The sequence below is a fragment of the Rhodnius prolixus genome, unplaced genomic scaffold, assembly GCF_049639745.1.
Source record: "Rhodnius prolixus isolate KJV_2025 unplaced genomic scaffold, Rpr scaffold_4, whole genome shotgun sequence".
Classification (NCBI taxonomy): domain Eukaryota; kingdom Metazoa; phylum Arthropoda; class Insecta; order Hemiptera; family Reduviidae; genus Rhodnius; species Rhodnius prolixus.
The window spans coordinates 31,535,945-31,560,665 of NW_027411614.1; the positions used below are offsets into that span (position 1 = coordinate 31,535,945).

General features: G+C 33.9%; 1 protein-coding gene across 2 annotated transcripts in view; it reads left to right on the forward strand.

The window, feature by feature from the left end:
* LOC141455998 (agrin) overlaps positions 1-23,085 on the forward strand; it is a 53,986-nt gene extending 30,901 nt beyond the window's left edge. The window contains exons 2-10 of one of the 2 annotated variants that reach the window (XM_074131552.1): positions 748-885; positions 2,417-2,567; positions 16,723-16,884; positions 17,312-17,455; positions 19,516-19,680; positions 19,792-19,956; positions 20,885-21,007; positions 21,559-21,735; positions 22,746-23,085. In XM_074131552.1, coding sequence (XP_073987653.1) covers positions 748-885; positions 2,417-2,567; positions 16,723-16,884; positions 17,312-17,455; positions 19,516-19,680; positions 19,792-19,956; positions 20,885-21,007; positions 21,559-21,735; positions 22,746-22,977 — 1,457 coding nt within the window. In that variant the 3' untranslated portion in view covers positions 22,978-23,085. The remainder of the gene's footprint in view (positions 1-747; positions 886-2,416; positions 2,568-16,722; positions 16,885-17,311; positions 17,456-19,515; positions 19,681-19,791; positions 19,957-20,884; positions 21,008-21,558; positions 21,736-22,745) is intronic. The other variant, XM_074131553.1, reaches the window with a different exon arrangement.
* The last annotated feature ends 1,636 nt before the right edge of the window (positions 23,086-24,721 follow it).

Below are 24,721 nucleotides of genomic sequence, written 5' to 3' on the forward strand. Positions count from 1 at the left end.
AAGTAATCGCCAATTTTTTCAGGCGGGGGTTAACTTCTAACTATCTTCTAACTAATCAAAAATTGCTATCAGAGGGATTCGAACTGGGGATCACCTACTTACAAAGCCACGCTTCATAACCACTAAACCTAATGGGACCACATGCCCCAATTACCTAATTTATTTGAATTCTGAAAAAAACAATAATCTGACCTCTGAAAGTGATTCAAATCATACTCAGCGCCATGAAGTCATGCTGAAAACCATACAGGAGTCACTGGTTATGAAAAGGAAGCTAGGAGATTAGAAGGGAGCAAGGTCGTCTTTTCAAATGGGGTGGCAGATTATCGGGATGGTTTTTCGTTGGAATTGAGATGGTTTAGTACTTTTTTTTTGTGTGTCTGACCGATAACCTCTATGATTAGCTCGGCGACGATAGGGAAAGTTGAAGTCCAATGGCGAGGTAATTATCAGGGTTAAAAGTGGGAGTTGACGAAGGACTTGGCTAAATTGGATTCTCTAACTCTGGAATTGCTTGGACTGGCCGACACGGCCGTGCCCCACTAAGACTGGGTTTTGTACGGAGCTATTTGGTGCGGTACTACTTGATCTCTGGCCCACACTTCGTACTTGTTTATAATTCATTTCATTCTGTATTTTTTTAGGGGTTTCTTGTAAAATATTTCCATTTAAGTGACAGAGTGTATACTTGAATAATAATTAAATTGCCTTCTTTTTAAAATAAAATATTTACCTTGATTGTTGCAGGTGTATGCGATGGAGCCAGGGACAGCGCCTGTCCCCGTGTTTGCCCGGGTGGCCCTCAAGAACCAGTATGCGGAACCGATGGTCTGATATACCCTAGTGTTTGCGAGATGAAGAAAAAGACTTGTGGTAGAGGTAAATGTAATGTACTATTTTATTTTCTTTAGTGTTTATAAAGTAATTTTAAAACAGACTCTCACAGGAAATACCTGACTTAAGGATTCTTTAAATATAAAACACATTCTAGACTAGAATGTTTGAAATAAAAATGGTGGGCATTTAAGGAATGAAGTATGCAAAGTTAAAAAAAAAACAAAAATAAAGCCACTTACTTGAAATTTGGTGTAAAAGATTTATATAAAATTAAAAAAATTGCAGTAAAAGACTAATTATAAAGAGAATAATTAGAGATAAAAGGCTATTTATATATAAAATGATAAATCACCTTTTCGGTAATTGAATTCTATATAAAAATGAAATCGCCACAAGCGATTTAGTGTCCAAAAACAAACATGCAAACCAAAAACTTTCTTACTAAAATGTCAAAATTTTGGGTTTGCATGATTGTGAGGTAACTAAATTACTTGTGGCGATTTCATTTTTAAGAATTCAACAACTATACAGGGTGAACCAGTAAGTACGAGTAATTTCCATAGGCCTACTGTGTGTAGTACATAGTGTATATAGTGGAGTTCAAAGACGTATTGGCCAACTTCATATTTTCCACTGTTCTTGAGTGACGTCATTTTAATTTTTTTTTATCTAAAATCATTACTTTTTATGCCATAAAAATGTTATTACTCAGAAAGTTTTAGTCCGAAGTCAATTCTGATGACACAGTTAGAAAGACAGTTTAAATACTTTTTAAAAATATTTCCTGACATTTTCTCAAATGTTTCAGTGAGATCATAAGTAAATGATTAAAGTGCAATTTGTAATCTTTGAGTTCCTTATTTTAAGAAAATCTACTTCAAAAATTGACTACCCTAAAAGAGTTTTCAATGAATTAAACAACTTGATAACTAACACTCTTGAGTGCTCATAAGCACGTTTTCTTGCAAAACAAACGCAATTTCTCATACGAAGATAAAAGGAATCCTGGAAAATGATATACCGTTTGAAAGCCCATTAGACAAGGAAACTTTTGTAAAAAGTGCCAGCACCTAGGTCTGAAAATGATCACTTAAGGGCCTAATGAGGTTTCTTAAAAATTTCGATTACTTTTATTTTTCCAGCATTCGGAGGAAGATTGAGGCTGTTTGGAGAATAACTTATGCTTCGAAATGGTTTCAATTTTTAGAAAATTTATCTGTTTCTAACCGTGTCATCAGAATCGAATTCGGACTAAAACTTTCTGAGTAATAACATTTTTATTGGAAAAAAGTAATGATTTTAGAAAAAAAAATTTAAAGTGACATCTCTCAAGTACAGTGGGAAATATGAAGTTGGCCAATACGTCATTGAACTCCACTTTAGATGTACTTCACATACTGGGCCTATGAACATTACTTGATTTGAACTCTTATTTACTGAGAATTCCCAGTTGTAATTGTAATAGCTGACACTATTATAGCGTTACATCTTACATTTTAATAAAATAAAATATTAATATAATTAATAAAATATTAATCTTTATTTGCAACTTTTTTGATTGATGAAAATTTATTTATAGATGTATCAGTGGCCCCGCCGGAAGCAGGCCTTTGCTCTAGGCCAAAGGGTTCATCGTGTGAGCACAGGTGTAATAAAGAGAGGGACCCAGTTTGTGGCACCGATGGTAGGACATACCTCAACAGGTGCATGATGGAAGTTGAGGCATGCAGGTGAATATAATTTTAAAAAGCAATTTTTTTTGTTATCGTTAGATGGTAGATCGTTTTCCATTTTTTTCAATAGATTTTTCTTCCTTTTTGGGCTTAATCGTACCGACCAAGTAGTTACCCGTAATTATGGTGTGTAACACATAACTTTAGCTTAACTCCATTATTACTATTAATTTAGAATTTTTCTTTTAACTTTTTATGGACTTTTTTAAAATCATGAATCCTTAAATAACTTGATCAAGCCCTCGGTCCTATATCGCAACCGGAGAATTGCGATTTAATTGTAGAGGAAACATACAAAGTTCAATGAGGGAAGATGGCAGAATGCAATTACGTTGTTCACCCATTTAGGACGATCTTAATCTCAGACCAGTAAATAATTTAATGCGAGCTGTATGTATGTTCTGTGTATTTAGAAGTTAGTAAATATTCAGAAATAAATGTCGAAAGTAAATATTGAAGAAATTTGAAGTTAGAATTAATTGCCCCCTTACTTTATATTCTCTATACTGCTGACTTACCAACTCACCCGACTACAATTACTTTCAGATTCGCCGACGACACTGCAATTCTTTCTCCTCATCTAGATCCTGTTATAGCATGCCGTGCACTCCAAACTCACCTCAATCTTCTCGAACCTTGGCTGCAAAAGTGGAGAATCAAAGTGAACGAATTGAAATCTAAATACATAGTATTCACTCTAAACAAGAAAACTCTCCCTCCTCTCTCCTTCCACAATACTTCTATACCAATCACTAACCAAGTACGATATCTCGGACTACATCTTGACAAACGACTAACGTGGAACCCCCACACGAGACTCAAACGAACTGACCTCAATCTGAGGTATAAAATGTTGAAAAGACTACTTGACAAACGATCAAAACTGACCCTGACGAACAAACGAACACTATATACCGCTCTACTTGCCCCAATATGGACGTACGGAATACAGCTCTACGGAAGCGCCAAAAAATCTAACATCAACCGACTCCAAACCTTACAGTCTAAAATCTTGAGAACAATAGTTAACGCTCCCTTCTACGTCTCCAATCATACTATACACTCTGATCTCAACATTCCTCTCGTTTCTGAAATAGCCCAAACTCGATACACAAAACTCCATTCAAATCTACACGATCACTACAACCCTCTGATCCACAACATGTCTACCACAACACTTCCTTCTAATCCTAATCGCAGACTAAAGCGGCGGTGGCCACGCGACCATCTCAACACAACGTCGACCTCCTAGGATGGTTGCTGTGTAAGCTTGCCAATCTGGCGAACTAACGGCTTCCATCACTGGATGGTCGTCGTTCACTCCAATCACGCCCTTGGCGCACATGCATGTGCGCGTATGTGTATGGATATGCATATGCGTGCATGTGTATTTGCGCCATCCTTATCACTCATCTCTTTTGCTTATTGTACTGCATACAGTTGCAAAATAAATAAACAAATAAAAAAAAAAAAAAAGAATTAATTGAAAAACGCAGTATAGCAAAATGTGTGCATAACATCAGATAAGCAGAAATAAATATTTCTTTTAATGGTTAACGATAACTTTAAACTGTTTTAACCGTGTCTGTTAAATTTTTGGATAAAATAAATGCTAAAGCAGAATAATGTAACATCCAAATGTAACCGAGGCCAGTAGATCTAGGTTGCAGCGTCTGGCTGGAATACGTAATCACTAACTCATTCTATTTGTCTGGTGTGTTTCTTTACAGAATACCAATTTTTTTTTTTGTAAATATACCTGTTATACTCTACTGTTACAATACAAGCGCACGTGATCTATTCAAAACATTTTTATACTTTCGAGTTTTATATTTTGAAACATGTAGTTTTGGGGCCCAATGCTCTTTCCATTCAACATTTGAGTATCTAAAATTATTTCTTCTGAAAGTTTTAACTGTACTGTACTAAAGAATCATTAAAAATAAGATTAATTATCTAAATAAAATGCTTAAAAATAAAGGTAAAAGTTTTTGACGTGAATACGTCTTTAAATTTGCTATCATATGGAGGCAATCCAAAAAACCTAATGATAACAAAATCGGGGGATACAGTTTGGCATTATAGTTTCGAATCTATCGTCTACATCCAAAATTAAATTAGACCACCGGATAGCTAAAGGATCAAAGAATTCATTACGATAAGCGAGGACTGTGACACATCGCGCGCGGTGGAGGAGGAAGCGCTGCCATTTTGAGATAATTTTGCTGCGTATCGAGATTTGCAATTAGTATAGCTTTTGACTCGGAGAAGCTACGATGTTCGTTTAAGTTTCAATCGTCAGCTGTTGTTAAAACATTAGTGTAAAATAGTGACCGTGAATATAAAAGGTCAGTTACCTAGACAACCATGGTTTAAGGGAACTGTCACTAATAAATGGGTTGTTACGACAATAAGCAGGCTGAGAGCGAACCACGCGGTGTGCGGATCGTATCTACACAGGATCAACAAAAGGTCCTCTCCTCTTTGCGTAGATTGCAATGAGGAGGAGGATTTCAAACATGTAATAATGATATGTCCACGTTATGTGGTAGAAAGGAAACGCATGTTTGACGATATATACAGGTATTTAGATGCACCATTTCGCTACGAAGACATTATATTCTCCACCAACATTTATGTACTTAAGTCGATAGCAGAGCTAGCAATGAAATATGAATGTATTTAAAAGCTATAGCCGAATTAGTATGAATGGAAGAAAATGCTTAGAGAAGGATTACGTGATTTTAATTTTGGTTAAGCTCGTAGAAGGATGGCAGGAGCACAGAGTGCTGCTCCATCCATTAGCAGTAGTTTATGTAAATAGCGGTATATAGTAGAATGATGAATGTGTGAAGCGAATGTATTTGTAGGTAAGAATGGAGAGTGAGTGATATTCTAGTGATAAGCACCTAGACGATGCTGGCTGTATGGCGAAAGCCAATGCCAAAAAATAAAAATAAAAAAAAATATAAAAGGTGTTAGAATAAAAAAATATTATCAAAAATATATAATGTCGGCCTATATGCGTCGAAAAGCTAAAACCAAATACAGAGATCATATAAGGTTGGGAAGGGCTTCTCAAGAACAATCGAATGGTAATAATAAAACACCACATGACCGAGTCAAGCTGTGCCGAGAACGTAAAAGAATGAATGCGGCCGAGCGGATCAACGACGGTCAGTACATCCGTAGCTGGGGCGATTGAAATTATGCAAGTGGATGATGAAATCGCTTCTACATCAGCAATAGACTGTATAGGCATAGATTGTGTTCGATCGTCGATTATGAAGACACAATGTTTCATCCTAAATACATAAATAAAAATATTTTATATAAAAAATATAACCCGTTACGTAAACGTATTCACGTACAACACACGGCCGTGTCCATGACACAGCCACATTTTTTTTTTTTAATCTTGTTGCGATAATCTAAGGTTTAGCAGCTGGATTCGAACCCGAAATCTTCGCGTTGGAATCCAGTATTTGCCAACCACTTTCTCTGATTCTTGGTATTATTACAAGGGTGCGTAACACACTCATAGTTTACAAACATGGAAGCCTTGAGGTCTTAAACGAATTTGTTACAGATCTGTAAATGTAAACAATTGGTTCAAGTTAATAGAAAATCGTAACGACTGTAACGAAAACCTTGAAAAAACGACTCAGTAAAGTGATCCTTTCCGGTGCAACGGTTTTGACCATAACCTTATTGTGTCATTCTCTGGTGACAACTAAACGAAATATCAAAACACAATTTTTCGAGATAATCACTTTCTTTCCGCATCGAAAATGTGCATTATAAGAGCACTTTCTCAATGCAAGAAAAGTGATAAATTGACATCATTTTATTGCCACAAACGTCCTTTTGTTATTGACTTAACTTTGATGTTATAAAACAACTTCTCTATCATGAGGCATTGTAATAAATGGGTTACGTTAATTAGATGTTCCCGTATTGTTTAGTAGTACCATTTAGACTGAGTAAAAGTAATTATGTAGGCAGCCATTGTTGAGTTCTTCCTCTCTTCTGAAAAACCTCAGTCGGTTTGTAGTGTTATCTGTTAAAAGTAATCATTTCCTGTTCTCTGTTGTTAGTAAATGTCACCGGATGTCTCTCGTTCAAGTTCTATTTCATATTTTGCTTTCCCATTCTCTTCCTTTCTGTTCCGAACTCATTCCTAAATAGAATGTAATTTTTTTAGGTTTTCTATTTCTGAAAACATGCCAGCTGATTCTTTTCTTTTGCTATTCTATGCTATTCTCAGATGGCATCTGAGTTTTTGACCTAATCTTTCCTTTTATCACCTCCATTTTGCAGTGTAGTAAATGTCTTTTATACTCTGCACCTATTGCCAGCTGACGTACGCTCCATATAACATTCATGTGACAGTCAATTTCACTTGTAACATTGTTGAAAAGAGATTTCCGCAGGCATTTTATTTTTCATACCTTCTTAAAAGGAGTACTGCATTCGTACTAATTTTCGAATAATTACTTTCCCTGCGAACAACTGCATATGTTAAGATCTTATTGTACAATTGATGGTTTTAGAAATTAAGATATAGCTATGCAATTTTTATGGGGATGCAAAATTTTTTGTATCTCAATTTGTTAAATTCTAATGAAGAGTACTCGTATTTTCTTGGTCTAACAAGTCCTTCAGGCCTCTTCATGGGCTCCTTCTGCATTCTCCAATGCCATATGAGGAACCTGGTGGCAAACAAAACTATTTTTGCTCAACCTCTCCGAACGCATTCTCAGGTATCACCTGTGAGGGTTTATGATGTTTTCCTGAATGCTTTCCTCCTCACAGTAATGTTTTCCTGAATTTACAAAATTACTGAATTTTTAGCCCATAAAAAGAGTTACGTAACAGAAATGGAGCTTACTGCTTCATTTCAAGTCTTGAAAGTTGGAATTATGGTTGCTAAACTGAAAAAACAAATTTTACATTCTAAATAAAACTGTGTGGGAATTGTAGAGTTAATTTCTTTGTTTGTTATTTGAGACGAGTTCAATCAGAACGGAAAGAAAATTATCCACAGCTCTTTGAAGATAGCATGCAGAACATAAATAAAAACATACAATTTCGCTGCCTTTATGTAAACTCTTAACAACAAATTGGATTTTTTTTATAAAAAAAAAATGATGTGACCTAGTCTTCTTTTAATAGGAGCTATTTATCAAGATTTCTTCATTGTTATTTTTTTTATTCAGGCGCCTTCTTGCGTGCTCTAGACGTACTAATTATCATTTTAGGTTAATTATTTCACACAAAACAAACTATTGAACTGGACAAAAAAGAAACATGGGAAAAAATGGAAGCAAAATATACGAATAGAAAAATACTGGTTTCATTTTTTAATAGCAATTATTAACCGACAACTATTTAGGTAGCAAGTATATTTAGCTAGCGGCCAATTTAGCTAGCGCCCTGTTACATATAGAGGAGCTCACTGACATGCCATTCAAATCATTATTAGTTAACCCGCATGTAACTGATCAGTTTCAATTGACTAAATTTTGTGAAAGACTCTTCCCTGTTTGCTTTTATCTACAAGAGGGAAATGTAATTTAAATTTTCATAATATTTAAAAAATAAAAGTAGTTTTGGAAGTAGTTATGCAATCTACTCTATCCGCAGATAAAACTTGAATGATTCAAAACTGCAGACAAATAGTGGAAAGATTTATTACCATCAGCAGTTCCATAGAGGCTTTTAGATAATTTTAAGAGAAATTTTTCCAGTATTGTCTATTTGTCTGAATTGAATTTTCACCAGCACCTCATATATAGTCAATTTTCTTGAATAAAATTTTTGATTCTTACGACAGTTTTGTATTTGTGAATCTATTACTTTATTCAATATATTTACTAGCTGTTTAAACTAATCAAAAACATTACTAACTATTCTGTTTCACTTATTTTGTTTTATCAATGTAACATTTATTAGAGAAATAGTAGAGAACTACTTGGACGATGCTCCAAATTGCCCATAGAACTCGAAACGTTTAATATACAATACTATCCTCAAACCTATATGGACTTATGGGGCTGTTGTAAGTCCAAAGAGACTGCGTGGCACTTTGTAGAGAAGTTTCCAGTTTATTCTAAAACTTGATTTCTCGTCTTCGGAAGGTTAAATGTTTCCCTGCCGGAGATTGTGGCATCTGGTAATCTTTACCAGAACTCTCTAGGTTTACTCAGTGCACTGTAGCGATTGAGTCGCCATACTCCCTAGTGTCCTGTTACTACTTTATTAGTTTATTGTATTGGCATCTGGCAACCTTTAACCGGATTTGTTGTTTTAAAGCCCCTGTATCTCTCATGAGACAAGAGGAGGGCGGGGAACAATGGGCATTTTGGATTGCCTGCGTTCCTTTCCCTTTCTGGTGGAACCGCCCGTCTAAAGCAATCTAATCTAATGTGGACTTACGGACTAGAGCTGTGGGATTCAGTCAAACATTTCAGTCATAACTACTCCGACAGTTAGTTGACGTTCCTTTCTACGGTGACTAACCTCACTCTTCACAATGACCTCAACATCCCATTCGTACACCATCTCGCCAAGACTAAATATCAAAAATTCCATACTGCTCGCTCTCTACTTGCTCTAATCCTTTCGCACTGTCTCTCGCCTCCTCTAACATTCTTGTCAGATCCTCTTCGCCGACTGGATCGTCAATGTCTCTGAGACTTCCATGCACTTTGAAGACCACAATCATCATTATTTCCTGTAGAGAGTGCTACCGCTAGGTAGATTTTATCCTCCTGCCTTTCACGCACCAGTTTATCTTATAAACTTCCTCTTATTGTATATATTTATAAAGATAGTAAATTACTAAAGAAATTGTACTTCTTAATTTAGCAATATAAAATAATTTGATACGTATTCAAAATATTAATAATTAATTTTGCTTCATGGAAGTATCTTCCTACTGCTCATTACTGCTGATTGATAGCGTTGTCCGTAGCAAGAGAACACTGACCCTAATTAGGCAGCATACAGTGGAGCCTTTAGACAGTTGTTAAACACCTTAAAATAGTTAAAGTTTGCATCGATTTATAAAGCATCGGCCACTTAATAAATTATAAGAGCTTAATTTAAAAAGATTTACAGAAAAAGAAGATAATTAAATCAATCATACCTAGATTTAGGTTGCCCAAATAGTAATGAAGATTATCTTGTATTCTTAATTGATTTAGTAGTGAAAGAGTACTTCTATTAAAGTGAAGGTAATCAATTATTAAAGGTAGAGCTAAAGGAAGTAATGATGACACATGTGATCATTATCGCTTACAATACTCTATACTACGGTCGTGCAGTTTCACAAACCACTAAAACACTCTACACCAACTTTCTAAACCAGTTTTATTGTAGGAAACCATATTAAAAGACTATCAATTAAGAGATCTTAGTGAGTTAATTGAATTCTCTGACCTAATATTTTTTTTTATAAGATAAGCAAATATCTTTAATTATCTTACTAATAAAAGTTTTATGGGTTCTTTTAACCATAAATTCGACCAAATTATGTTTGCTGCAGTAATAATCAGAGCGAAATAGGTATTTGTATGTACATCTTCAGTAACAGTTGGTCCCAAGTCTTAACTTATGAAAGTGTGCAAACTGTGACCGCGGAATCGGTATTTCTTGTCTGAAAATGTCATCATCTTCCAAATGAGACCTTGGTACTTGGTAGAGCATTGGAAATATAGGTAATAAAGGAAAAACATGGATCTTGTAGACGATCTTCACACATAAAATGCTAATTAACCTATTGTTTAGAATAATAATAGAATGGTAATCGAAGTGAAATAACTTTTAATAAAATGAATATTAATGATTTATTATACTGTTTTGATTGCGTTTACATCTACCGAACTCAAGTTTTAATTAGTGGCTTCACCTACTGAACTAATATTATGAAACAGCTCCTTTCTTCGCTGTTTCGCGACTGTTCGTGGAGAGAGGTCTGTGCCAACTAGAAATATCAACACAGATGAATAAATTGATTGTTTAAAAATTTGTATTAACAAATCCTTAATTAACTCTTTGTACTTTTAATAATTCTAATTGCATTTTTATCGGTTCAATTCAATAAATAATTCTCTGATTCCACTTATCATTTATTTTTATAAAAAAAAAACTAAATATTCGTCTATGTCAGGGTTCCCCAAACTTTTTACACAGGAGGTTAGGTTCACTGTCCCTCAGACCGTTGGAGGGCCGGACTATAAAACTAAACTATTTTAAAGTCAAAGAAACAAAACGGGAACAAATAGAATATTTCAAATAAAGAACAAGTAAATTTAAATCAACAAACTGCCCAGTATTTTTGTAGGAACTATGGGCCTGCTTTTGGCTAATGAGATGGTCAATTTCCGGTTTAGTTATAGTGCTTTGCCTTTCTTCCTACTTCTGCTGTTATTTTACACTGTTTTCGGAGCCGTGACGCGTGCATTCCGCGTAATCGGTAGGTTAGGCCAGGAATGAGGTGTTTAACGTTAGGAAGTACAAGTATACAGGCCAGTTCAAGGTGTTACAAGAGTGGTCGATCTTTTTCTATTGACTGACTACTTAAAAAGAGGGAAAAATACAGAAATCAGGACTAGTTAGGTCAGAAGGAAGAGGTTTTCTTTCAAACAGAACCCTTATAAAGAGCAGCCCGCAATGTTACAACATTGGTCGATCTTTTTCCATTCACAGACTGCTAAAAACGAAGTAATAATACGGAAATCAGGGCACTATAGGCCTGGAATAAGGAGTTCACAAATAAATATAACAAGTATACTGGCCTGGCTAAAATGTTACAACCATGGACGTTATTTTTCTACTCACTGGCTGGTAAAAAAGAAGTATATAAACGGAAGTCTGGGCAGGTTCGGCCAGGAATGAGGTGTTTAACGATAAAGAGAACAAGTATATAGGCCAGTTTAAGGTGTTACAACGGTGGTCGATCTTTTTCTATTAACTTACTGTTTACAAACGGTGCTTTGCGGCACCGCCATGTATAGTGTTCCTCTCACTGACCACCAATGAAAGAGATGCCCCTTCCGGAAGTGCAGCGGGGGCCGGATAAATATCCTCAGGGGGACCGCATGTGGCCCGTGGGCCGTAGTTTGGGGACCCCTGGTCTATGTGAATAGTTTGGAACTTCTACTCTCTTTGAATGTTTGTTCCAGCAGCTCGCAAGGGTGTTAAAGATTGTTTTTGCTTTGTGTCAGCAACCTCTAGCTCGAATTTCAGAGCGGAGTCAAGGTTTCTCAGCATTAGCCATCTCGTCTGAACTCTCTGGTTGGCTTTATCCTAGCAGTAGCTTCCAGGGACTCTCATTTTTTTTACCATTTTAATACTGTCTGATGGTATTAAAGAACGTTCTCCTGGAAGTGTGATTACTTTAAATCAATAAGAATAAAATGGTATCTAAAGATGCATGTTGTTTTCTTTAAGTCGAAAGCCAAGGCGATAAAAAACGGTAGTTTGCAGCTTCAGTAGCCTTCAATAGCAGAGGATAAACGTTGGAATTGAAAGAAAGATGCATGGGCATGAAAGAAAGATGAAAGAGCTCTGTAGCCTGTTCTAGTGTTTGGAATCCAGGTCTCCTCTGTTGGTTTAGTATTGTGTGCTACGTCAGGCCATCTGGCTTAGTAGGTGATTGGGGTTAAGTGCATACTGATGCAGCTCACCTAAAGTGCTGGCCATAATCCAATCTCTTTAACTATTAATAGTAAGTTCCCCTTGTCTGGAATGCACTTATTTATTCTAAATAACATCTTGACTTTAATCGTGAAAAGAAATTATATTAATTATAATAAGAAAGACGATATTTTAACGGTTCTTAGTTTTATTTTTATTTTTATAATTCTCTTATTGGCTAACAAAATGGTCCATAACCAACCGATACCAGTTGTGAGTTAACGGTCACTACAGTTCATTGGGCTACTAATACTGCATATTTTTGTCAAATGGATCTCATTTATTGCCGCAGAAATCATCTTGCGAAATATGAACTTAAATGTGCGTATTAAATTCATCTGTTATATTGTCCCCAAATTATTTAATAAATTTAAATAACAGTATTTTTTTTTAATTTATTTTTTCCGTCGAAATTAATTTATGATCATCTATTCAGAGGACAGGAAGCGTCTCTTTTCTGCCAAACTATCTACTGTTAGGTCATAAATTCGGTCAAATTATCTAAGGCAAATAACATATGTGCTCTACCTGGCCAAAAAGGTAAACATCATATTCCTACTGTTTATCTTTCTACATTACAATGCGTTAAACAGAATAAAAACGTCTTTAAGTGTTCTAAATCTTGCAAATCATTAAGAAAAATATAAGAAATTTCAGGTTAATTAAAAAACAAAAAATGACTTCCAAGTTGTGACGGTTCTAAGAGACGGTTGAATCTTTCTCATATGTTCTCTCAAAAAATGTTTTCTTAATTTAAATAATTGTCTATTTTTTCGGGTTAACTCCATCGGTGACATCGTCTCGGAAACTCATACTTCATTAAAATTTTTAAATAAGTAAAAAATTCTTGCGGGTTGTTCTCGAATTGTGGATCTACCACTTATTAGTCCACGCTCTTGACTAAAGTCATCCAAAACACCCAAAGGTTATGTTTAATTTAAAGGTTAATTAATTAAATGTATTTTCTGCAACATCATTTTGTTTTATATTTTCTTATTTATCTCTTAGAAAATCCCTAATGTTTTAGTACAAGTTGTTTGAAAAGTAATATTACTTTTTTTGCATATAGAAGCATATTACATAAAATTTCCCAAGCGAAAGGACTTAGTTTTCTACGACTAACTTCAATCGTCAGCTAAAGAATTAAAAGTTCGAGCAGTACATTCTTCAGTATTGTTAATTAACACTGCATTGCCAATCCTAAGTCAATTTGACTCCAAAAAAATAGGAATGGTATCTGTTTCCAACATTTCATAGCTTTCCCAAAATGCTCTTACATATGCTATCCCCACTCTCTCACCATTCGATAGTCACGAGCTGAAGACCGTGGAATTCTTAGGTTTTTTTTGCAGATTAGTTTACTTGAAGAACTCATAAGATTCATTTTGACTCCAGATTGGCATTACTCGTCAATATATCGGAATCATTTCGACTCCTGATTGGCAAAATAAGTAGATATTCCAGATTATTGCCTACATGCTTATTTGATAAATTTACATAATTTTCATAGAAAGTATCAAGACACAAATAAAAGCCTCTTTCTAGAATTGATTATCTGTGGTAAAAACATGCAGAGAATTGTGTAATTTCCGATCCGTGTCAACAGCGCACATAATTGAAAAAATAGTGAATGTAATTTAAAAAAATGAAGAAGTCCCTGATCAAAAGGCAGCCAATCAGGGTTCTAGAAAATACTGAGATTACTGCGATCCTAAGTTGAGGTTAATTCCTTCTCCGTGAAATGTTAAAGCCGATTTTTGGACAAAATTTGTTTTTTCGTTCTTAATTCCTATTCTTTCTCATCCTTTAATGCAAATTTTATTATTAAAATTGAAATCAATATAAAAAAAAGTAAAAATGAATTATGGAGTCACATTGACTCCACATTGGCAATATCTAAGTTCGAGCATTGGCAGTGCAGTGTTAAGCAAAAAACTAACCCAAACGAAAAAGAAAATGTAACATTCTTTGTTGTTTACTACACGGAATGACATTTCATACAACTCGAAAATATTTAACGCGAATCTTCTTCTTCAACACAGCCTCTCTATGAGACAATACGATATTTCCGATATAAAACTGCACCAATGATTGCTGGCCGTGCCAAAATTAAGTAATTCTCTTTATCAAAACCAACGCAGTATCTCATTACTTAGTGTACCCTGCAATGTGAATTCGAAGTTTTTTTGAAAGAGAATGATCAGGATCAATAATATTGACAAGGCTTAACGATGAGCAGTTTTGGGAGCGACGCTCTCGCCTCATCGACATTGTTTTCTTGCTACCAAAAGGGCTCTCAGAAACAATACCTACCGCATCCGAATATATTTTCTGCTTAATGGTCGTCACCTGCCTGTCACGAGTCAAAGATCGCAAAGCCTCCCCAGAATTAACAGTATCCTTAATCCTTAATTTCTGATTCTGAACCATACTCTCCCTAATTTTTCAATATCACCTTCTCCACTTCACCAAGTCGCGCCTCCATTTTCCCAACCGCCTCCATGCCTGCCTCCAATTTTAAAAATGCTTCCGCCGAATCCTTGACCAACCCAACCAAAGCTCCAACTTTCGAGAGAACAAAAAAGAAAAGGGAACTCATTCAGTCAAAAGCATTTGACGGGGTCAAGATTGAGGCACTTTATTGCTGGCGCTGGAAGACAAAGAACTTTGTGATGTATTTCTTGATATATGCAGGACTGCAGTAAATCTTTTCGACTGAATAATTCAAGAATAGTCCTGCAAGAAGAGAACTACTCGATGGCCAATGAGAACTTTTTATTATTTTGTTCATGTTGCTGACAACACCATGTTCTGTCGTACTAAATAGCGTAGCTAGCCATGAATAGCTATTCTAATTTCATTCTGAACTGTAAACACAGACAAAAAATGTGAGACGTGCAGAAATTATGTATGCAAATTGCATTCACCTAGAAATGGTTGATGTGCATGTGCTTGACAATAGTGCAGAAACAATTGATGACAAATTATTAACATGTGAAAAATTAACATTAAGTTACAAATTTAAGTATTATGTGGTTTATCTCTTTATTTGTTTTTATTATTATTTAAAAAAAAAAAAATTCTGGAAGAGTCCAATAATGTCTAGCTTGGAATTCCCGATATTCTTTGAAGATCCGGTACTCGAAGTTATTCTGTGGACACTCCTTTAACTCTGACAATCATGTACAATAGTAAAACACGCTCATTAAAATTTATTTCTCTTTTGTTATCCGCTTTAATGTGATAAAATGTTAGGTTGATTACCCATAAGTGGATTTGATAGATCTATCAGAAAACAATGCACGTACAATATAATATTGATTGTTGAAACAATACATAACAATGGAAGTTTCAATTGGTTCCAAGTCTACAAATCGGTTGGTACTTGCCTGTAAACAATGTACGCTCTGTTAAAGTAAGTTCTCTAATGTTTTAACTGTTCGCTGAGTACATTAAAAAACTTATTAGTTATTCATTTATTGAACAAATTGGGACGAATGGTTCAAAGAAAACAAAAAAATATGTTCTTAAAAGCAACATCTATTCCGCTTTGATGTGAAGAATATCGAAGTTACCTTCTTATTGGTACCTTGGAACCTCACTGAACTCGCTGGATGATCTGCGTTTGATACTACGTCAATGAGTATTCCATTGCGATAGCCTTGTATATAAGTTACTCTACCCTTCTACTCCACCTTCTAACATTGCGTTCGTAATATGTCATCTTCTTGCCGCAAATACATAACCAATTATTTTAACAAGAATTTTTTTTTATTCATTAGAAGTTTATAATTTCAGGTTTTTATAAAAAGAGAAACAAACTCAGAGCATACACCTCAATGGCTAGCGTATACTAGATTCCAACGGGGATATGCCGGGTTCGAATCCAGCTGATGGCCCTTAGACAATTTAGATGTCCAATTATGAAGTCTTATTCAAGATCGATTTACATAATCTTGACATAAAGTTTTTGAATGAAATATTACGTATTTATTTATAACAAATTTAATTAAATATGATAAAATAATTTTTCAAGAATTAGTAGTGCAATTTTATTAAAATAACCCTCAATAGTCCAGCTTAAAAAACATGAAATTTAAATTGAATGAATGAATGGGCCTAAGTAACTCCGACCAGAAATTTTAAAAAATGGTTAAAAAAAAGATTAAATCATACTTTAGAAATATTTTTGTGTTATGTGTAAAAATTGTTCTAAACCCATGCCATTTCCTGTGTAGCCGAAGTTATATAAAAAGCGCAGAAAATTGGGCAAAAATAACTGCTTGTGGTAACTATTTTCTTCAGGGTGACTTCATTAAAATCTTTTCATTTTATTATAATTATTTAATTTGCCAATTGAAACCAATCGATGTTCACTTTTAAGTTAATTTCTGGCTGCTAAATCTTTATTCCATTTATTTCAGATTTGTTTGTTTTATTTCTTGTTTAGAATCGGAATTGGAGTATCACATGTGGGTCCATGCAACAACATATCGGCCCACAGAGAGAACTGTCCAATCAATTGCGATCAAGCTCCAAGAGACGGACCTATCTGCGGCTCTGATGGCAATGTTTATTCAAACACTTGCCTTATGAAAAAACTTACTTGTGGGTAAGTCCATTTTCTTTTGCAAACAACGCTCTTACTTATAAAAATACCATTGGTTTAAATCAACTTTTTAGGATTTTTAATTTGTTGCTGATCCATAAATCTTGGAATATATGGTGAATAAAAACTGATTATTAAAACAGTGATTAGAATTCAAAATATGAAGCAAATGTTTTTCTAGAACATATCGCTGATTCTACTGATTCTATAGTTTTTCATAGTAACTTATCTGTGGATCGTGATTCGTTATTTGCCCCAGCTATCCTATTCATACAATTAGTGGAACATTTAAATAGTATTGGTGCACTCATTCGTCTAAGGATTACATTCTTTTAAAATAACATGTTTAATTATTCAATTTATATGGAAAAGAGAATGCGAACTCTCATTTTACGAAGAGCAAAAATAACTTTCCGATTGTTCTTTGTAGGCAAGGTGTGGTACGTACCTCAAAGAAAAACTGCCAGACAACTAGACATTGCAGGGAGTCTTGTTGGAGAAATGCTAAACCAACTTGTGGTAGTGATGGAATTATCTACAGCAATTCTTGTAGAATGAAGTCTAAGAATTGTGGGTAAGTTTTATTTAATACCGAGCCTAATAATGTGACGTAATAGTTGAATAATGCAGTGATTTAGCTTTTGTCAATTCATTAGAGAGATCTTTCATTTTTAGAATCACTTTACTTGAAAAAACTACGAGTGTCTAATGTAATAAATTTATTCATAAATAATCTTATTTCATCTCGTACAAATCATTTGAGAGCCTTCTGAAAATATGTGACGAATCTCTAAAACATGACTGTGGCTTGTCAAAAGAGCTTAACTGTTGAACGTTCTTTAGGTAAATCCAAAAAACAGCCTTCATATGGCTTTACGATCAAAGATTATTAACTCACAGAGTTAACAGGATGCAAAAAAAAAAAAAACTGCTCCTGAATATTATAAAATTTCGTGAAAGAATTTTAATAAAACCGGTAAAATGTAAAGATGATCAGGTGGGTTCTAAACTAGCGTATTCAGTGGAATAACTGGATTTAGCTGACATCTATCGGTCATTGACTGAATCAAGAGGGAATTTTTTTATCAATTTTGATTTTCTGAAATCTTATTTAGATTTCGCTTACCAAATTGTGTACTTTATTTGAATATATGAAAATTTAAGGTCTATTTTCAGTACTAATTGCATATGCAAAAATACAATCTATGTAATAATAATAAAAATAATAAATTTATTTCTGCTTATAAAGTAATACAAATACTTGTCGCAGGGAGTTGGAATAATTCAATATATACGTTATAAAATATTACATTTTAACTGCATGAAAAAGAAAAGAAAATATAGAAACCAACTACAAGAAAAGATAAATAAATAAATGAAATAGAAATAACACTACAAATTCAACACTAATACATGTTGGTTTATATCTCTGATTGACTGTGAGACCAAAATTATATATATAATCCTTAATTAAACGAGAACCAATAAATTCAAATACAGTACATTCTTATCTCCCTCTCTTGGGACAAAGACTGAATAATACAGCATAAGAGAAAGTAAAACTTAAAAAGAAAACATAAATAACTGAATTCTAGTGATTGCCGTACTTGTTGTGGCCCTCTTACTGTTTCATATGTTAATGAAGTGCAATTCATTAATTTTTATCAACTTATTAAATTAATACAACTATTACAAAATGAAAAAATGCTATTTATACGATGAGTATCAGTAATAATTAACAGATCAGCAATATTCTCATGGATCACAAATTCTGAAAAGTATCTATCTCTAGGATCTGAAAATCTCGAACACTTAAAAAGAAAGTGAGTTAAATCATTATTGCCATTATTACAAAATTGCCATACATTTTCAGGAAAAATATCAATTTTTTTTTAGCCTATTTTCAAAGAGAATCGTTTTTTATTCGACAATCTAAGTTGTGCGACTACTCTTAATTTTTCTATACTGCCAATTAATTCTAAATAAGATTCTGCAGATGGCTCCAGTGCACTTATTTTCCTGTAAAAGTTGTTGAAGGAAGATTTTACAGCAAAATCAACATCACAACTAAACATGTGATTTTTATAAGAGGCAATCAAGTCATTTTTATACTTTAATATATCTGTTACATTCGATATTGTGATTAATTGTTCATAACCGATTACATTTAAATGAGTCCGTAAAACAGATACCCAGTTAAATGGTAATGTAAAATTAGATTCTAATTCTAATAGCCTTGAGAAACACAATTTCGGGAGTCGGTCATCAGACATGCTTAGAATAGCAACCCACCAACCAATAGCTCTTTTAAAGATTCTAAACTTAGTATGAGTCCGGCCACACTCTAGTCTGATATAAGCACTTGGAACATTAGAGGAGACTCTCAAAATATACTTAAAGAACTTTAATTGTCCTCGCTCTAATATATCTCCGTACAGACAACCCCAAACTTCGCTACCATACAAAGCAACACTCTCAACCAAAGAATCAAACAACTGGCATTTACTATTCCAGGAATCAGACCTAAAATACAATCTATGTAAAAGTACCATTTTATTTAAGCAACTAAACATTCTCAATAATCAGTTCTCTATAAGTTACGAAAGTTCTAAAAAACGAATATTTTCAATTTAGGAAACATGTTTTTGAAGTACCTATGGCTTACTGTCTAACGCAGGAGAGGACTAGCGGTCAAGTTACTGTGTGCCCGACCAGCTGTCCTCCTTCACAGAATCACGTGTGTGGTTCTGATGGAAACATTTACAGTTCAGAGTGTGAAATTGATTTGCTAAACTGTGGGTAAGATTTTGGATTCTTTTTATATGTGTACAAATATATAAAAGGTTATATGTTATTCTAATTTTGTTTTATGTTAATGGTAATAGTTACAATTTTTTTTATTATTATTAGATCTCACAGCAAACGTAAAGTAATTGTTGTGGAAATGGACAAGTGTAAACAAAGGTTGCATAAATGTGCTAAAATAAAGTGTTTAGACGATAATGGAGATCAAGTTTGCGGCACTGATGCTAGGACCTATAAGACAATGTGCCACCTTAAAGTCGCTACCTGTTTGTAAGCACTTTTTGATAGTATTTGGAATTTTAATATAAATTTTCATTTTTTAAAAATATAAACTGTGTGCAAAAAATCTTGGCCAGTTGGATGCCATAAAAACAAAGTTTAAGCGCCACTGGTCTTCAAATAAATTTAGCTTTTCAGATGTATTATTGTTATATAAATAAATAAATAATCTTATCGTGGAATATTTACAAAAATAGACATTATCATTATTATTATTATTTTTAAAAAAATTTAGAAAGAGTAACAGCTTTTCTCAAAGATTTGCGTCGACTTAAGCAAAGTAATATCCTTGTGCTCAGCTTATCAATGTGGAACGCAAGTACTGCGCAGCCCTAGTTTTGACTGCAAACATATTTAACTAATTTTAAAAGGCTGTACATACTGGACTCCCACGCGGAGGTCCTGAGTTCGAATCCAGCAGCTGACCCTTAGATTTTCTCTTCCTAGGAGCTTCTTACAGCTCACTGTCCGGTGATGGACAGTGTTGTCTGTAACGAGAGAACACAGTCCGGAGGCCGGCAGTGCACTGAAAAAAGCTCCGGGCGCTAATAACCTCAGCTGTTGATGCGCCAAAAAAAAAAAAGTCTGTAAGGCTGATTTCAAAGTGGTGTCATAACAGACATTTGTCTAGTGGGTTCTTATTATCTTCGTTGGTGAATTTCAGAAGATATGAAAGTTGTAATCTTGGTATGTTGAATACCGTGACGGCTTATCTAAAAAAAAAAATTTCGTTTATGCTTTATTGCTTTTAGACCACAAAAATAAGTTTAAGACTAATATAAATTCTTTTCAATCGATATCAATGGCTTTCTAATTGAAAAATATTGAGTATACAAGATATTTTAACGTAGAAAATCCTCCATTTCCTTTTTAATTTTTTCTAAAACTTATTATTATTTTTTTTGTTTTTTTGAAACAGGAAAGGAGTACAATTAGCACATTTAGGCGAATGTGTTGAACTGCTAAAACCTGAAGAATGCCCTGAATCTTGCGAAGAATCTGAAGTGGATCCTACTTGTGGTTCAGATGGAAATGTTTACAGGTAGGTTTATCTTCAAAGGATGCTGCAATATCTGAGTGGTTTGAGATGCTGAAAGATTTATGTAAAGGGTTTGTTCTTGCGTTTGGATTTCATTTGAAGTTTCAATAACTAACATTTATAGTAATGTATGTTTTTGAGGAGAATTAAGCCCTGTAAGGACGACTAAGCCCCTTGCTGGAGTCAAGTAGTAACTCCAGAAAAAAAAGATGGTTTAAGCTTAAGATAAACGTAGAGTCCAAGCATGGATTCAAACGAATAGAACAATTACCCTTGAGCAAAACAACCTAAGCCATTATGTTAAAGTCAAAGATAAGTTAAAATACCGAATCTATTCAAAGTTATGAGAAGAAAAGTTATTCTTCCTTTGTACTTCTCCCCTCACAAATAAGAAGTACCGAGCCTAGGATCCAGCATGAGGTTTCGTGGAAGTCACGAATCATCTTAACCATCATTCATTTATCTCAAGTCGTGAAACTGTAAATTTCTCTTTATAACCATGTCAAGATAATTAGAACATTTCAATATTCAAATAACTGTTCATTTGTTCGCAGATCAGTTTGCGACCTGAAAAAAGCTACTTGTGGACAAAAAGTGGTTCCAGTATCTCTGTCTAATTGTCCCACAACAGCTGGATGTAATCTCACCTGCACTGATGAAGCTAATTACGTGTGCGGATCAGATAATAAATTTTATAGGAATCAATGTCAAATGACAAGGGATAATTGTGGGTAAGTTAATGATATTTTAAGTAAATATTTGAATTGTACAGCTTTTTATCAATAAGTTCCCCAAAATTATTTTACTTTCATTTAAAAGTTATCAGCTTTTGACTTGTAAGATAATCGAAAAAAGTCCTCAACAATAGGACTTAACCTCAGGGCATTGTTTAGAATGTTTGCTTCCATTCTTTTAGAAGTACTTGATGTTTCGTTATTAAATATTAAGCGCTAACTACACGGACATTATCTTTTCACTTTTACTGAAATATTTTTCTGACAAAATTGACATGAGGAATCTGAGAGTTGGGTATAACTTAATTAGTTTTACTGAAGGGCAAATTTTCTCTTTTAATGAAACGAAAAGAAAATTTTGAATTTCAATCGCCTTTCTATAGCAATAAGTACTACAGTTCCTCCACTCTTGATAGTTAATTCAACTGACTGAAGCGATTTTATTTAATTCCTATAGAAATATTAGGCACAGTGAACATATATAACATTTTATATCCGTCAAAAATCCTTTTTCAGCTGCTATCACCTCTTCTTTTGGCTCAGAACGTTTTCCGGCTAAAAATTCTTTTAGTTTGGAACTCAGAAATAGAAAAATTAGATGAATAAAGTGACTTTTGTAACAATTGTACTTCGAATCCCCTAGTAATTCCTTTGGCGAAGCGCTTCTACGGGCAAACACGCAGCCCTAATGAATAATGAATGCTATCCTAGATCCCAAAAATCATTGCTTATCTTATAACCTTTCCGACAGTTGAAATCAACTTCACATTATTTGGTAAAGAACAATTTCATTTTATTTTTATAGTTGTCTCGAAATCATTATCGCCCAGAGCCTTAGTATCGTTACAGACAACCCCACCACAAGGCAGTGAAAGATAGAGGAAGTGTAAGGGCTGCTCGTCCTGACTCAAATTCCTTTCCTAATATTAATGTTATAATTATAATTATTTACAAAATGAATACTGAAATTTCATCTATTTAATAAATTTTTATATTTTATTTTATAGGAGACATATATTTGTTGTACCATTAAAACGATGTCTGGCTGGCTTCCAGTTTAAAGGTTGTTCCAGAATATGTCCCAACTATTATGATCCAATATGCGCTTCAGATAATAAGACTTATTCAAATCAATGTTTTATGTCGCTTGAAAACTGCCGTTCAAGAAGTGTACTCGCTAAAGTCCATCATGGTCCTTGTGGAAATCCGATACAAGAAACCAAGAACTACCTCTACTGAATGGGCAGAAAAATGTTTTAGCGATTTAATTTCAAGTGTGTTCAAATCAAACCAGTCTTTATTTATTATTTTGTATTTATAATTAAAAGTTATTTATTGTTTTTTATATTTATGGATTTTTCCTTTTATTCTCACAGTCGGAAATATCCAATTGAAAAAACAAAAAAGTTAAAGGTTCATTAATATTGTACACAGAATAAAATGGAGGAAGTCTAATAAAAAGAAAGTTAGCGAAAATTTTACAAAGAATTCCAGACTAAGATGGCTATTTATCAATAAATATAATTTATCAATTGTGTTACTGGGATCGATTCTCGGTATAAAAGATTTTTATTTAATGGTTAGTATTAGAATTTAATGCCCGCCGAAGAAAATAGGTATCCCTGTCTGGACGTACGGAATAGAACTTTAGGGCACAGCCAAAGCTTATAATGTATAGAAAATTTAATCTTTTCAATCAAAAATACTCCGACTAAACGCTAATGCTCCTTACTTTGTTTCTAATTGCACCTTGCAACGAGATCTCTAGTTTTCCAACTTATTGCATTACCAGGAAATCCTTCAAGACGGTTGAAGCAACTGTGGCCACGTGATCTTCTAATTGAAGTAAAAGCCAGTGCACAATAATGAAATGCTTTTCTTTGGGAGTTTCACCATTGGGCGAATTTTCCCCTCAAGCAACTTACGTAATTATAATAATCACGTTATATCAGCTTCACTTGTTGCAGTAATGTACTGCTGTTGTGAAAATAAATACAGTTGGAAAAAGAAATTATACAATTCAATCAATCTTCATCGTCAATAATATTTAATATCAATTTGTTATTTCTTGGTTTTAAGTACAAATAACTTTGCTTGGTATGAAAAGTATTGGGATAGTACAAAAAATCGGGAATGTAGGTTTCTAGATTACTTGAGTCAGAAAAAGTGATTTTTAGAATATTGTCTTTGTCTATCATTTGTGAATTTAAACCAAAAATTTGCAGGAAGCTGAAAATTTGTACACGATTTTTATACCTGTCAAACTTAGCCGAAACCTCTCAATTACCTGACGATCTGAATTATCGTCTTTTTATTGTTAATCTTTCTATTTAAATACTACATTGTTCACAGTGACTTGCCCATAAACAACAGTCAGAGATGTTGGAGAAGTATTCGCTAGGAATGAATTGCAAAATCCATCATAAAGTTCGGCAATAATCAATAAAATTTGAAACATTAATTATTAATCAGAAAATCTGTCCACTCTTTTTATCAACCAGATTTCATTTTAAACTTCTATCTTAACTCTTCTATGCATGACGTAAATTAATACTTGAAAGAATTAAGTATGTTAGCCAATGCTCTCTCAGCCTTCAACAACCTCTGATTACGTTAATTCCATTATCATACGTTCGACCAACCAATTTTCTCACTTTACATTTACAATTACATTTTTGTTCTGCTTGTTTGCCATCAGGATTAATTTAACAGTCCTTGTTCTCGTACTTCAACAAATCTGGCCTGAACACCTCGTGTAACGCTAAACTCTCATTTTTTTCTAAATGAATTTTAACTTAATAATTGCGCTTAATTCTGTAGAGTAGAATTTAATGCTCAGGTCAAAAGAATCAAGTGAATTAAGAAGCGATTATTTAATTGGTTTTTACTACAAAACGATTTCTCTAAAAATCTATTTTTTCAGACAAAAACTTAGGTTGATTTCCATCGATGATTTTTATCTGTCTAATAGTTTTTTTAAATG